The sequence below is a fragment of the Cannabis sativa genome, chromosome 6 (genome assembly GCF_029168945.1).
Source record: "Cannabis sativa cultivar Pink pepper isolate KNU-18-1 chromosome 6, ASM2916894v1, whole genome shotgun sequence".
NCBI lineage: Eukaryota > Viridiplantae > Streptophyta > Magnoliopsida > Rosales > Cannabaceae > Cannabis > Cannabis sativa.
This window is the reverse complement of record NC_083606.1, coordinates 73,105,272-73,121,308: the sequence shown is the minus strand read 5'-3', so window position 1 is coordinate 73,121,308 and position 16,037 is coordinate 73,105,272. Positions and strand designations below refer to the sequence as shown.

Sequence of the window (16,037 nt, the reverse complement as noted above, 5' to 3'; positions counted from 1 at the left end):
AATTGTGTTTTTTAAAATTTTTATACTCTTAAAAGTTCTCCTGAATTAATGAAATTGTTTAATTTAAGAATTTTTGTTCAATTTCGAGGAGTAAGATAAATGAGGTTCCATTCCAAAACCAATTGGCAATGGGAGGAGTAGCCCTTTTATCTTATATATCACAATTTATTTCCTATCTATTTGGACCGGCGGCACTTTGGCTCACAAAGGATCACAAGTGGCTCTGATACCATGTTAGAATTTGAGGAATAAGATGAATGAGGTTCCATCCCAAAACCAATTGGTAATGGGAGGAGTAGCCCTTTAATCTTATATATCACAATTTATTTCCACACATTAGCAATGTGGGACTAACTCTTAATAGAACGTTTTATGTGGTGATTATTCACGTATTAAACTTTGACATGTACCAAATTGTGTACCCCAAACTTTGACATGTTTAGTTCTAAAATTTCGTCCATGTTAGGCATCTGTGAGTAAAATTGAACGGAATTAGACATAAGTCGTTAAATTTAACAATCTCAATAATTTGGGAGAGTTTTAAATTTAATAATATAAAAAGTTTGAGAGCATGATTTAGTAATTATTAAAATTCAAAGAGTAAAAATATTAATTAGCAAAACAAAAATCAAAAATGAAAAGTAAACAAAAATCTCATATACCATAACTAATCTATTAGAAGACATGTAGTAGGAATACTTTTTTTAATGAAAATTCAAGCTTTATTAAGCATCAAACTCTGTTATCAAACAAGATAACAATTTAGTTAGAACATCTCCCAACCTGAAAGTACGATCAAAATATGAACGATACGCTCTAGCAAAGCTATGAGCAATCACATTTGCAGACCGTTTAACAAATAAAAACGAGACAAAAGGTTAATCATTAAGCAACATTTTACAATCGTTAATCAAAGCACCAAAAACTGAAATCATTTTAAAGGATCTCCTTAACGATTGTACCACAACCAAACAGTCAGTTTCAATAAAGACCGTTGCCACACATTTGAGTATTGTTTTACTCAACTAAGCGCCTCTCTGAAGTTCATAGCTTCTGCAAATACTTAAATATATATATATATATATAAAAATAAAGAACAAACTTTTTTTCAATAGAAATATAGCTTGGTTAAGAAAACACATCGTCTAACAAAAGTGACATAAATTCACCTACTATTAAAAATTTGATCTAGAAAAAATAGGAAGTTCTAAGAAAATTATGAGTCACTTTGTTAACATAATAATAAACAGATAAAAAAAACTCCACTCATATATACAAACAAGTGTCTACAATCATTAACAACTACTCTAAAATGACAATTCATCAACAATAAATAGCCTCAATTGTCACTGAACAAGTACCACAACTAGCTATTCTTTAATGAAAATGTCATATAATGAAAATGCCAATTCACTACAATACTTAGAGAGAAAGGATGACTTAGTATAAACAAGAAGAGACTTCATAATGAAAAATGAAGCCTCAAGGGAACCACAAATTATGTATGTTTTTCCTTTTTGAGAAAACATCAATATGATATTATCAGGCTAATGGCCAAAAGAATACTAAGTTTCAAAGCATAAAACATTATGGCCCAAGGCAAGATGGTAGCTCATGCCACCACGTTTTGGTACGCTCAAGTCTAATGGCTAAACCAACTAAAGCATGTGCAGTGGCATTCCTTGAGCTTGCCACCAAATCTGAGTACTATTTAAGTTTAGAGCAAAGCCAAAGAAGTAGTTTCATTAATTTCCTTATTAAAAATAGGATAAAGATTCAATGAGAGAACACCATGCCTACTCAGATTAACATAAGTAGGGAGAAAATTCTAAGCAACCCTTCAAACAAAAGTTTTAACCTTTAGTAGAATATTAAGAGACCATAAATATTTCCACCAAGGTGATGGCCTAGTCGATATGAAATTAGAATAGCAAGGATTTGCCTTGCCCAGCCACCAAGTTTCATTCCAAAAACCACTTTTAACATAGAAAAGGTTTGACTCATTATAGTGCCAAATAAATCTGTCCACCACATTACAATATGAAATTAGAATAGCAAGGATTTTCCTTGCTTCCTCAGCTGAGAAAGAGTCATGGTGGTGTGACTCACTTGTTGTTTTGGAATCCAACCATCCTCCCTATTTCTTACCTTTTTACCATTACCAATCACCCATCTTGACGCTGCCATCAAAGATTCTCGGCCCAAGTGACACTGCGCCAAATATACGAAGCTCGTTTTGTGCATTTAGCATTAAGAAAAGAGCCTTTGGGAAAATAGAAGCCCTTCAAGTGACTGAGGAGCTTTATAAATACGAGATGCTTATTTAGCCAAAAGGGATTGATTAGAAATGAAAAAACTTTTAAACCTCATACCACCATCTGACTTATGCCAACAAAGATTTTGCCAATTACACCCAATACAACTTCTAATGATCCTTATTCCCCCACCCCACCACCACCACCAAAAGCAGGCACAAAGACGATGTATTTCTTTCACAAAATTCACAAGTAGCCGAAATAAACTCATGACATAGTTTAGTATAGCTTGAATGACTCATTTGAGAAAGACCTTTCTCCCCTAGCTTAAAAAAATTAAATTTCCAATCGAAAAATTTATTCCAAATCTTATCTAAAATAAATTGAAAGAACATTATATCGATTTGACGCATTATGGGTGGTTAGCGTTTCCACGGGCATACCCACATAGTGTAAATAGATCGAGTCGGGTCTGATATAGCTATGATCCGACCTGATCCAGATCATGTAATGATCTGCCTCGCCTTGTCCTGCTAGATTAGATACTTAGATCGGCTCAGATCCGACCCAACTTATTCGGATCGAATCTCATCCGACTCATCTTTTTTTTTTAAAAAGAATTTTAATTTTATATCTAAACTTATAATTTTATATCCATTTTAATTTTGTATTAGTATTATTTAATACAATACTTTATTTGGGTCCGGGTTCGAATCGCAGGCCCGGATCCGAGTTCGGGTCCCAAGTCTTATTTGGGTTAGAGTCCCAGGTCCCAGTCTCGGGTCCAAGTCTGGGTCCCAGGTCCACGTCTAGGTTTGGGTCTGCATCTCGGGTCTTGGATCCGAGTTCGAGTATGTGTCCGAGTCTAGGTTTTGGTCCGGGTCTCAGGTATGGTCCCAGGTCTGGGTTCATGTCCTGATCCTGGTCCCGGGTTCGAGTTCGGGTCAGGATCATGAGTCTGAATCTTGGATAAGGGTTCGGGTTCGAGTCTGGGTCCTGAGTTCCAATCCTAGTCTGGTTTTGGGTCTTAGGTCCCAAGGGGTCCGGAGCTAGGTCTGGGTCCGAGTCTTGTACTAAGTTTTTTTTAATATATTGAAACGGATTTGATCCAAAAAAAAAATCAGATAGGGCGAAGCGAATCTGATCCGAAATCCAGTAAGTATTCAAATGTTTCGAATCAGAAGTGATCTGTCGAATCGGAGCTCCAACCTGATCCAACTAAAAGGATCTTTTTGATATGCCTAGACCCACATACTGCCCCTAAAAAAATCAAGAAAAAATGTATATATTTTTTAAATTATTTATAACATATATTAATAATTAAAAGTGATATTTATGAGTATAATATAAACTTTGGTATAATGGTTGTTATTTTGCACACATAATGAAAGTTATGGGTTCAACTCTCAACAAAAACATGTCTACTTTTTAATATTCAAAGTTATTTTTTGAAATCTTTACCAATAAAATTTGTATTTAATACCTTACTCAATATTTTATTGTCACTTTTTTTTTTTTACTTTAAACTATTTTTTTTTTAGATGTACTTTAAACTATTTAATACTATAAAATGCAATACAAGTTTGTATTAATTTTCAACATGTTATATTATTTAGAAAAAATATTACACTCCATCCCTTAAAAAAAGTACACCCCTCCTCAACTTAAATCTTATGTGAATTGCCAACCATGAATGATATGGGGCACTTGGAGGTAGCTATTGAAAAATATGTATAATTTTGAATAAAAAATATTTTATTTGGGTTCTTAGGTTGGGTGGGTCCTACATGTGAGCCTAACCTGTCTTAAACTAAATCCGGCCATGTACGAAAGTTGTAGAAATATAATTTAGATATTATTACCATAAAAAATTAAACTTACGTATTTATTTGCAACATGTAATTAAATTTAGATATTTATAATACAAATTATTCTGTGTAAATACTATTTTGGAATTTTAGTTTTGTAAAAGTTATAGATTAGACCTTCTGCTTTATTAAATAACAAAATTGATCTTGTATATTTTAGAATAGTACAAAGAAGACCATGAACTTAATTTTTGATAATTTTTTTAATATAACTAACTTTAAGACAATCCCTAACACTAACATATGCAGAAAATTTAATAAGTTTTGTCATAACACCTCTAGGTCAAATTATTATTAAGCTTTATTTTGCTAAATAATCAGTTCACTGTTCTATTTGTACTATTTTGAAAAATACAAAATCTATTTTATCATTTAACAAAATAGAACTTTTGGAAAATATTGTATCCACCCACATATTTATATAAATAAATGAAGAGTAAATACCATTTTGGACAATGTGTTTTGCAAAAGTTACCAATTAGATCCTCTATTTTGTTAAATGACAAAATGGACCATGTATTTTCTAAAATAGTACAAATAGAACCCTGAATTGATTTTTTGTCAAAATAAAATTTAATTATAATTCGATCTAAAAGTGCTATGACCAAACTGTTTGTATTTTTTGTATCGGTTCGTATTAGGAATTGTCTTCAAGTTGGTTATATTAAAAAAAAGTTGTCAAAAATTAAGCTCATGGTCTTATTTTTACCACTTTGAAAAATATATGGTCTATTTTGTTATTTAACAAAATTCAGAATCCAATCAGTAACTTTGTAAAATGCATGGTCCAAAATGGTATTTACGCGGAAATGAATTGCAACAATTTAGGATTTCTCGTGAACCTTTGAGTATATCAATGTGAGAGGTGTTTAATTTACAACCACATGCAGAGAGAAGCGTATTAATGGAAGCTAAGCTACTACATCCAAATGCCTCAACTGAACTATTCACACGCCTACACATTATCTCTGTCCCCACCTACCTCTCCTTTAACCTTCAAAGATTTCATCTTTAACCATTAATCCAATTCTTAATCTCTCTTATCTTCAACTTCTTCTAATTGTTTTCATTCATGTCAGCCATGGAAGCTCTCAGAGTTTCTCCTGTTCATTCTCTTGGCTTTCCATCAAGACTAGACAAAACCCAATTCACAAAACTCTTTTGCTCGAGCTTTAATCCAATACCCAGTTCGAATTCCGTGTCAAAATCCAAGCTTTTCACTGCCATTTCATCTTCTGTTTCCACAGAACTTTCTGACCCTTTTAAGCCTGAGGTTGAAACTCAAACCCCAGATGGGAAATTTGATTGGTATGCTCATTGGTATCCGATTATGCCGGTTTGTGACTTGGATAAGAGGAGGCCACATGCTAAGAAAGTAATGGGTCTTGATGTGGTTGTGTGGTGGGATAGGAATGAGAGTGAATGGAAGGTGTTTGATGATAGTTGTCCTCATAGATTGGCTCCTTTATCAGAAGGAAGGATTGATCAATGGGGGAGATTACAGTGTGTCTACCATGGTTGGTGCTTTAATGGCTCTGGTGACTGCAAGTTCATCCCTCAAGCACCTCCAGATGGCCCTCCGGTACTATTGGAATTCCAAAAACTTTTTTGTGTCCATTTCATGAAATTTTTTTACTTCAAGGGGATCTTATCTTATATAGAAAAATTCTATAGTAGCGGCAATGGCATCACTTAAATTATAGTCCAAGTATTTTTATATAATAATGTACATTATAGTTATACAGCGGTTTGTTAAAAAAATTGAAACTTACGATGTAGTGCATGTGCAAGTGACTGATTGAAATTATTTAGAATTTTTTGAGAACTGGTGGAATAACATAGCAGTTATATAAGGATAATCTTGTATAGTCTTGTCCATGTCATATAAGAATGCTATAAAGTTCTCTACTTCTGTGTGTTATTAGTGTCTTCTTATTGGTACATTTGAAGCTCATGACATCAAAGGAAAGCATGTGTTTCTGTTTATCCCAGCACTAAAATACATAGCAGGCTTTTGATGATGCTATGCATAAGAATACAAATAAGGAAGATTATTAATCTCTTGAAATATATTATTTAATTCAGGTTCACACTTCCAAGAAAGCATGTGTTTCTGTTTATCCAAGCACTGTGCAGAATGGCATTGTATGGTTTTGGCCTAACACTGATCCCCAATACAAAGATATTATAACAAAGCAAAAACCACCATACATTGCAGAAATGGATGATCCATCATTTACTAATTCGATGGGAAACAGAGATATTCCATACGGGTAAGTGAAAAAAGATGCTCTAAATGACAATGATTGAACATTATAGGAAACTTGATATTTTTCACTTTGTATTTTCAGATATGAGGTCTTGATAGAAAATCTCATGGACCCTGCACATGTTCCTTATGCTCATTATGGTCTAATGAGGAATCCACAGAGAAAGAGTAAGAGCTTTCGGTTTTGTATTCATCTTTGTATGTTCAGTTTATTTCATGAGGAAAAGATTTGATATGAAAAATGGCATTGCCACCTTTAACTTCACAACAGATAAGGCTGATAGAGAAGGTGGCATACCCTTGGAAATGGCTGTGGAGAATTTTCACCCTAACGGTTTTAATGGAAGGCGGGAGCCTGGAATTAACAAATTTTTTGCACCATGTGTTTTTTATTCTTCTTTGCCTCTTGGTGGATCAACAAAGCAAGATAATGGGGCTGCTTCCTCAACTGGAACCAAGAAGGTAATAGTGATATACTGATCAATCATGACAAGTCTTTGGTGATTGGTAATTTAATTCTATTGATTGTCTTTGATTTGTGAAGGAATCATCAGTACAGAAGAGAATGGTGTTAGTTTTTATTTGCATACCAGTTAGTCCAGGTAAGAGCAGATTAATATGGACTTTCCCAAGAAACTTTGGGGTATGGATCGACAAAATTGTGCCGCGATGGATGTTTCATGTTGGTCAGAATTTGATTCTGGATTCAGATTTGCATCTGCTACATGTTGAGGTACTTTTAAATCTTTTATGTTTAGATACAATTTTCCTTCTAACCAATATCTTAATCCTCTATTGTGCAATACTTTTCATCCTTCAAAATCTTATGAAACACTCTTATCATAAATGAAGTAAACCCAATTGTCCAATTGTGAAGATTAAGATGAAAGTTAAGTAAATGAGAAATGGCATTGCTTAGAATTATAATCATCTTTTCCCTCTGTAATGTCCAAAGAAGAAAAACTACAAGTTAAATTGACAAGCTCTATTGCTTAAACTAGAACATGTTTTAGGTGGAAAACAACGTCTTTGTTTTTATTATTAGATGAGATGGCTAACGGTGTTAGTTATAACTGTTTGATTCTCGATTTCTCTGTTTAGGAGCGTAAGATAATGGACGTTGGCTCTGCCCAGTGGCAGAAGGCATGTTTTGTGCCAACAAAGTCGGATGCTCTTGTGATTGCTTTCAGAAAGTGGCTGAACAAGCATGCCGGTGGCCAAGTTGACTGGAAAGGCAAATTCAGTGGAGCTCTTCCACCAACTCCTCCAAGAGAACAGCTTATGGACAGGTATTCTTATTCAGTTCTTCCTATATGATGTATGAAAATGGTTAACATTATGATACACTACTTGGCTAGAACTCACTCCCAAAAGTTAGGCTAAGAAATGAGGGTGCCTAAATAGTTTAGAGCAATTTGCGGCGAAACCCCTTTATGTTTTGATTTTTATACACTTAACCCCCTTATCTTTATTTTTGGTGGCAAAACCCCCTTATGTTTTAATTTTTATACACTTAACCCCCTTATCTTTTTTTTGTGTGGCAAAACCCCCTTATGTTTTAATTTTTATACACTTAACCCCTTTATCTTTTTTTTGGTGGCAAAACCCCCTTATGTTTATTTTTCTTTGCAAATTTGACACGCCAGTTAAATATTACCGTTAAATATCAACTGGATGACCATTGTATACACCTTTGTATATGTAACGGTAAAACCTCGAAGTCGATACAGTAGTAATCCGGTTAGTTTTTAACGGTAATATTTAACTAAAACTTTAAATTTGCAAAGAAAAGTAAACTGAAGGGTTTTGCCACCAAAACAAAAGATAGAGGGGTTAAGTGTATAAAAATTAAAACATAAGGGGGTTTTGCCACCAAAAAAAAGATAAGGGGGTTAAGTGTATAAAAATTAAAACATAAGGGGGTTTTGCCACCAAAAATAAAGATAAGGGGGTTAAGTGTATAAAAATCAAAACATAAGGGAGTTTCGCCGCAAATTGCTCAATAGTTTATATGGGATTCTAATAATACACCCCTTTTGGATGCTACATCCACAGGGGCTTGCGGTGCCCACTATGGGCCTAGTCCACAAGTCGCCCCTTCAGCTATATCAGTCCCACTTGAGAGTACATGACTTCGATACTACTTGGGTAGAACTTACTTCCAAAAACTAACCTAACTATTCTCATACTTGGTCAATGTGGGATCCCAACAGATCATTGCTAGGGATGGCGAAATAGGGTGGTGTGGTGTGGTGAGACGGGGCATATTACCACGATGCCCCAGCCTTAAGAAATTCTTTTGTGTAAAGCTTACTCACATACTCACCCCACCACTTAAGGTCTATTCAACATTAATTAGCTTCTATAAGTTCATTTATGGGAGAACTCTTAACACACTAGTGTTTTCTTTCAACTAGTTAAAATAAGTCTTAATTCTTTTATTTGTATTTTCTTTTCAGGTATTGGACTCATGTGGTTAACTGCAGCAGTTGCAATGCAGCATACAAGGGTCTCAATGTCCTAGAAGTTGTGTTGCAAGTAGTCTCCATAGCTCTACTTGGAGTTGTTGCAGCAACCAAGCAAAGCCTAAAATCCATGGTTGCAAAGTCTGCTATGGTTTCAATATCACTTCTTTGCTTTGCAGCTTCAAAATGGTTGTCTCACTTCATCCACAAAGTCTTTCACTACCATGACTACGACCACGCTTTTCGTTAGTATGCATATTTTGCCATAGTTTTACTGTAAATACTATATAATGAATGAGAAGTTGGCTTTTATAGCATCCTCCATGACACTGTAAATTGTTCATGGTTGTTCAATGAACAGGTTCAAAATCATTCTATGATGACAACAAATATCATTACTGAATTTGGTGGCTATCATCATTTGCTTATAAACCAATCAAATATTGACATGTGACAAAACATGTCAATATATCAGCCAAACAAGCCTTGTGATAGGAAACCAAAATGAGAAGACAAACAATATGAGACCACAGGAAAATTTTATTGTCTCCTTGCACATAATCAAATGTTACACAAGGGACCTAAAATAATGACAAAGTTAAATAATATTGTTCTCATTTCCTAAGATAAGGCCAACAACAACAGCATAGAGCTTTTTCCATGAGGATGGGATGATGAGACATGCCCAAAATGCAACAAACCATTTCATGTTAAAAAGGGTCTATTCTTGTCAATAGTAAAAGAAAATTCCAAAGGTATAGTGTGGCCTTAACCACAAAAAAACTTGAGAAATGAATGCTGTGAATCAAATTCTTTTTTATGAACTTTTCTACTTGGCTCAAAACACGAACTAGGACACATTATTATTCGACTTTTGGACTCGACCCTGACAAAAATCTCCATCCCTTTCATAACTTCTCTATAAGCCAATAGATTTTTGTGCCTTCTGAATTTGGTTGAGGAAAATCCATACCATCTGTGCATCATAAAAAAAGGATTGGAATATCAGACAAATGCCTAACCATTAGGATAGAGACAGTGGATTATTGAGGAGCTCAGAATAAGAATAAGCTGATAAGGTTCAATTCGAAAGAAACCTTCACCACGCATCAGCCAGTATATATAAGATGATAAATTTTAAGAGAGAGAGTGAATATACCATGACATGTGGAGCAATTCTGACAAAGTACACTGGAAACCCGGTGTAAAATTTAAGAGGTCCTCCAGCCTTAAGGGTCTTCAAAGCACAATCCAAAGAACCGGTGTATGGGTACTTTCCTTGAGCATCAGGTTGCATTTTCTGGATCTGGGTTTTGATATAATCAAAAGGCAAACTACAAACTGAAGCGAAAAATCCAGAGACAGTACTTGCAGCTGTAGACAAAAAACAAATCAGGTGTTAATTGAGGGGGGAATAAAAAGAAGAATAGAATATTTTCCAAAAGTCAAAAGATATTTAAAACAGTATGAACACAAACAAGCATAAAGCAATATTTAAGCACAAAAGTGAAAGGGAAAGTTCAGCAAACAGTGATGTATCTGCCACATTTGCGGAATCCTTTATCCGTTAATGTTACTAAGTTCATAACCTCAAAAATACAGCTTTATTAAAGGTAACAGTAGAAAGGAGTGAACATAGTGGAATAGAATATATATATATACATGAACATGCTTTAAGGAGAATCTACTACATCAACCATAAAGCAATTTTAAAAAAAAAGCTCAAAAACGGTGATGCAAAAGGACGAAACAACAACGTATTTTGAAAACATAAGCTAAGTTAATAGAAGACAGACAGAGAATAAAAGTGTTCAGTTCAGATATATCCCCCAAAACTACATACAGCATGAACTTTTAGTGTTGTTTCAAAAAATTAGCCAAATTTTTTAAAATAATGAGAAAGTATAGAATCTGAGCCTTCAAATAGCAAAAGCCAATATCACATAGAAAGATATCAGAAAATATCTGATTTGTTTTCAGAGAGTCATACCTAACACTGTTGCTGTTTCGCCAAGACCCAAGTTATCCTTGCAAAACTCCACACTTTGATCGTATGAGGCAAGCATTCCCATGTTCAATCCCATAGCTCTTACAACAGTGGGGCCAGCACCCTTCCAGAGTGCAAAAACCCCTTCATCTGCAACAATTCGAACAAGGGCGTGGAACACATTTTTGTAATGTCGCCGTTGAGCAGCAGGCAAAGTGGCATCAGCCTGCATACGAATGAGTGCCAAATCTGCTGGATTACCAATAGTTGCTCCAATAGCACCAGCAGTTAGCCCACACAAAGCTTTCTGATATAAAGGAAGGGGCTTTCCATCGTTGGCCTCAACTGCTTTACTTGTCAAAATCCTGAAATTTCACCAAACAGGGTAACAAATCAATTCAAATGATCATCACTTACTTTGATGAAATTCACTACCACTACTTATATTTCACTTGAATATGGACACTTTAAATCACTTACTTGAAAGATCCAAGACGAGCTGTGGTGTAGGTAGCTTGTCTCAGCAGACCAGCAGAGAGTCCCTGCTCAAAAGCAAGATCTTTTTAAGTAAAGCACAAATTCAATTGAAAAAGATAAACATTTTAATATTGAATCTAAACCCAAACAACTAAAAGAGCCAAAATTAATCCTTCAGCTTGTAAATTTTCAAGACACAATTTACACAAAGAGTCGAAATTGAGCCTAAATATCCAGAATAGTATTAGCATTATACTGTTCTCACACTGAAGATAAATTTTAAAACCCAATTGTAAAAATATTTATACCATTGAGGCCCAATTGTGAAATAATTCAACTTATTTTTCATTTCAATGTTCCAGATTCCAAATCTAAACAAAGATCCATACTTTAACAACAATTCACCAAATAAAAAGATCAACAATTTACAACCCCCCAAATCTGTAACTTTGAATACTCATTAAGATCAACAACATATACAAAACAATTAACAAAATTCAAAGCTACAAACCTTGTAGAAGGTACCAATACCATCTTGCTTAAGCATGTTTTTGGTGACACTGAGAGCTGATCCCTGACCTAATTGAATTCTCACCTGCAAACCAACCAAAAACAAGAGAAACCCATCAACTAAAAACATCACACAAACAAATCCCAGATCCAAAAACCCACCAAAAAAACAAATTTAACAAAACGAAAAAAAAAAATCAAAAGTAAATCAAAATGAGTTCTTTTTTTTCACTTCTTTTTGAACTTTTAAAATCAACTTACAGAAACCCTGTAAAAGCAATACATATACAAGAGCTTACCTTGACCATATCAACTGGCTGGATGACACAAGTAGCGAGCATACCAGAAGCACCACCATTAACAAAGGGCTTAATGGAAGGCCAGACACCTCCAGATTTGGGCTTCTTCTCTTCTCCCATTGTTGTCTGAAACTCAAAAATCAGAGATTCAAAGCTCAAAAGGGAGAGAGAAAGGAAGAGATCAGCCCTAGAAAAGGAAGATGAGAGAGAGTGAAAACGGAGGAACCCAAGTGTGAAGCAATATAAACGAAAGAAGAACTACACACACAAAACCCTCTCAGCGTATTAAAAAATTAATTATTTAATAATTAATAAAAAATATATTTTTTTAATTAAAAAAAACAAAAAATAAATAAAATGTACGCTGGTTGGTTTCGGTTACAAGTATGGCCTCAGATTCCTGTCAATTTACAATATTGCCCCTACTACGTATCTACAATGTATATTTACTATTTTAACCTTCTGCTTCTTAAAAGAAAAAATTCAACTCAATCAAAGGGTGGTATACTATGGTCTTGTTTAGTTAGGTTTTGTTAAATTAGATCTCACTGTAATATTTATTATTACTGTGTTACAAGATGAAGTGAAAAATACAGATAAAAGCACAAACAGAATACAACAGAAAATATAGATCCTATGTGGCTTTGCCTCTAGTGGATCAAGAACTAGCTGTTAGTTACAACCGAAGTTGTAACTAATTTCTAGGGCGAACCTCTATATTTCTGGTGTTTGTTTTTCTCTCTAACCCTACTATTTGTTGTTCTATCTTTGTGTATGTGTTGTGTGTTGTTTCTGGGTGAGTTTCTGGGTTAGATCGATCAAGAGATCGAGGGAGATCTCTGGTTCTAAGGTTTGAGAACCAGAGAGAAGGCAGAGAGAAAGAGAGAGAGTTCTGAGACTCTCGAAGGTTCGAAGAGAGGAAATGAGCTAGGGTTAGCTCTGATTCCTCGAGTTTTATTCAAAGAAGAACGACAGATCGTTTTGGAATCAAACGATCTGTCGTGTTGGTAAGAACGACAAGTTCCTTTGTCGTGCAAGTGAAAACGACCAAATCTTGGTTGTCGTGTGAATTGATTATATTAATTGATTTAAAGGACAATTCTGTCCTTGTTGTTTTTAACTGTGAGCTTGAGTTGGTGTAGGTTAAACTTGGAATTTCACCAAGTAAATTCCTACAGGTTTTTTCTTCTCATTTTAGATTCTCTAAGAAGCATTTTTTGAAGAAGCTACTATAGCTAAATTATGCTAAGTTCTGAACTCATCAAGAAGATTTACATTGTTGAGTTTAGGGGTGTTCATTAAATCACATTCAATGTTTTTAGGTCTATCCAAATATGATCCAATCATATATTGGATGTTAGATTTTACCATTCGATCCGATCCAATTAGTTTCGATCATCCAATCGATCCAACATCCATTAGATATTGGATTAGATTGATTCTATCCATTTAATGTATTTCATATATATATTTATTGGTGTAATTTGAGTTTATCCAGTATTTTAGACTTAGTATTTTTTGGATTGGATCGGATCCATTCAATATTTTAAGTCTAGTGTGTATTGGATTGGACTGGATCCATCCAATCCAAGAAAAAAAGAGTAAAATTTTAATATTAATTTTCATATATACAAATTTGACGTATTACAATATAAAATCTAATTACAAAAATACTAATTAGTTTGATTAGATGTTGGATGTATTTAATTTTTAGACACACCCCATCCACCATCCGATTCGGTCTAATTAGATATTTAAAAATAACATCCAATCCGATCCGATCACAATTGGATATCCAATATTGGCAGTCAGTTGTAATTGGATCAGTCAATTCTCATTGGATTAGATCGATTTATACACACCCCTAGTTGAGTTCAATCAACAAACCTCAACTAGAAATGTTAGAACAAAATCAAAAGCAAGAAACCAAAAATAGAAACTTAAAAATACACAAAAGAAATGAACACACAAAATTTTAGAGAGGTTCATACTTCCTCCAATGTGGAGAGCCTATTCCTCTTTCAATTCCTTCCAATGAATTCTTCTTCACTAATCAATGGCAAAAGTTTGATACAATATGATATGAAACCTTCAAACTTCAAAACCAATAGAGACCCTTAGGAAATCATCTTGGTCAAGATCATCATCTTCCTTTTGATTTCTCTTCTCCCTTTCTCACTAGAATATCTTAGACACACACTCTCTCTTAGTTACAAGTTTACATTAATATTGGTTAACATTTTACACTCCTTACAAACCTATATATTTATATATAGAGAGAGTTAGATAAACTAACTTAACTAATGAACTAACTGAAAAAACTGTCTTGAGTATTCCTTATTCCTTATTCAACTTGTCAAATAAAAGTGTGTCATGTCATCAATCCAATGGGAGTTAAGTGAGGGCTGATTTCAATATAAATTGTGTGTAATTTGTCTTTAGAAGCCAAAAACAACTTTTAAAAGCACAACCAATCAAGATCATAATATTTTTTGTGAATTTAAACTTATTTAAAACATTTTAGTTTTATTTTGTAAGTGATCAAAATATGTTTTCCACTTAATTTTTTAGTGAGTCATGAATCTCTTCTGTTGTTTTGTGTACTCCTTCAATTTTTTAATACTAAAAGAGAAATGTTAAATGATACTTATGGTGCTTACTCCTAACACTCTTGTAAGGTGTAAAATTACTATCGGTAAAACTTAATATCGAACTCCACTTGTTTTATTATAATAAATATTATAAAAAGTCACTAACTAATTATAAAACGATACTTTATCGTGGTGCTAAGTACTATTGGGGTCTTATAACACTGCTCAAACTAAAATAGAGATGTCACAATTCAACATAACATTTAACAACAAAATCATTGAAAACATATACAATGAATGTGCCCAAAATGGTCATTTCACATATTTTAGGTTGTTTTGCCTTTATGATCCTTAAAAGCAACCTCATAGTGAGTTGTAACAACACTAACTTTCTGTTGGAACAATCTCCATACTTTGCCTGCATTTGACGGCCAACTTGCAATTTTGTAAATTCACAAGGTCAAATGAGTAATTTTCCTAACCGAAGTGTACATTTCAAGAAAAAAGAATATAAAAAACGATATTTCTGATGAAAGGAGGCTTTAAATGTAAATAAAATTAATTTCCGAGGCTATTTTTGTAATTTCATACCAAGAATTAATTGCTACCCAATGTCCTCCTAATGAGAGGGCCTCATTTCTATCTAACAAGTGCAACTTACGAAACCTTACATTTTGGTGTAATTAAATTACAAAATTGTCCTCAAAATCACTTAAAATTACAATAATAACCTTCATTGTTGTTGTCGTTGTCATATAATGTCACCTCTAAAATCTCACCAATTGTGAAATAAATTGAAATAATAAACAACAAAATACAGCAACGACACCAAAAATGCAGTCTTTGTGAGTAGTCAGCATCTAAAGCTGAAAATAATAAAATAGTAAATAAGTAAAATAAGATATATGATTAGTTGAATTACTAATCACATAGTTGACTTGGAATTTGACAAATATTTTAATTAAAAAATAATAATAAGAATGCTATGACCTTTCCCCATAAATAAAATGCTTGTGAAGTATGGTAGCATGCCTTTTCGGGTAAATACTATTTTGGACCTTCTGTTTTACAAAAGTTATCAATTGGACCTTATGTTTTGTTAAATGACAAAATAGACCCTGTATTTTCTAAAATAGTACAAATAAGACCCCGAATTGATTTTTTGTCAAAATAAATTTTAATTATAATCCGATCTAAAAGTGCTATGACAAAACTGTTTACATTTTTTGTATCTGTTTGTATTAAGCATTGTCTTCAAGTTGATTGTATTAAAAAAAACGTTGTCAAAAATTAAGCTCAGGGTCCTATTTTTATTA

At 33.6% G+C, this 16,037-nt stretch overlaps 2 protein-coding genes across 2 annotated transcripts; one reads left to right on the top strand and one right to left on the bottom strand.

Moving 5' to 3' along the window:
• Positions 1-4,954: 4,954 nt before the first annotated feature.
• Positions 4,955-9,247, top strand: LOC115725701 (protochlorophyllide-dependent translocon component 52, chloroplastic). Its single transcript, XM_030655293.2, has 7 exons — positions 4,955-5,705; positions 6,209-6,396; positions 6,475-6,560; positions 6,664-6,854; positions 6,937-7,125; positions 7,494-7,681; positions 8,852-9,247. Exons 1-7 carry the CDS (start codon positions 5,196-5,198, stop codon positions 9,105-9,107), a joined length of 1,608 nt encoding a protein of 535 aa, XP_030511153.2. The 5' UTR covers positions 4,955-5,195; the 3' UTR covers positions 9,108-9,247.
• Positions 9,248-9,379: 132 nt separating this feature from the next.
• LOC115725703 (mitochondrial dicarboxylate/tricarboxylate transporter DTC) lies at positions 9,380-12,464 on the bottom strand. The gene is made up of 6 exons (XM_030655295.2): positions 12,131-12,464; positions 11,833-11,916; positions 11,325-11,386; positions 10,848-11,209; positions 10,017-10,231; positions 9,380-9,833 (listed from the first exon to the last, which is right to left on the bottom strand). The coding sequence occupies exons 1-6, from the start codon at positions 12,248-12,250 to the stop codon at positions 9,777-9,779; spliced, it is 900 nt and encodes a 299-aa protein (XP_030511155.1). The 5' UTR covers positions 12,251-12,464; the 3' UTR covers positions 9,380-9,776.
• Positions 12,465-16,037: the final 3,573 nt, after the last annotated feature.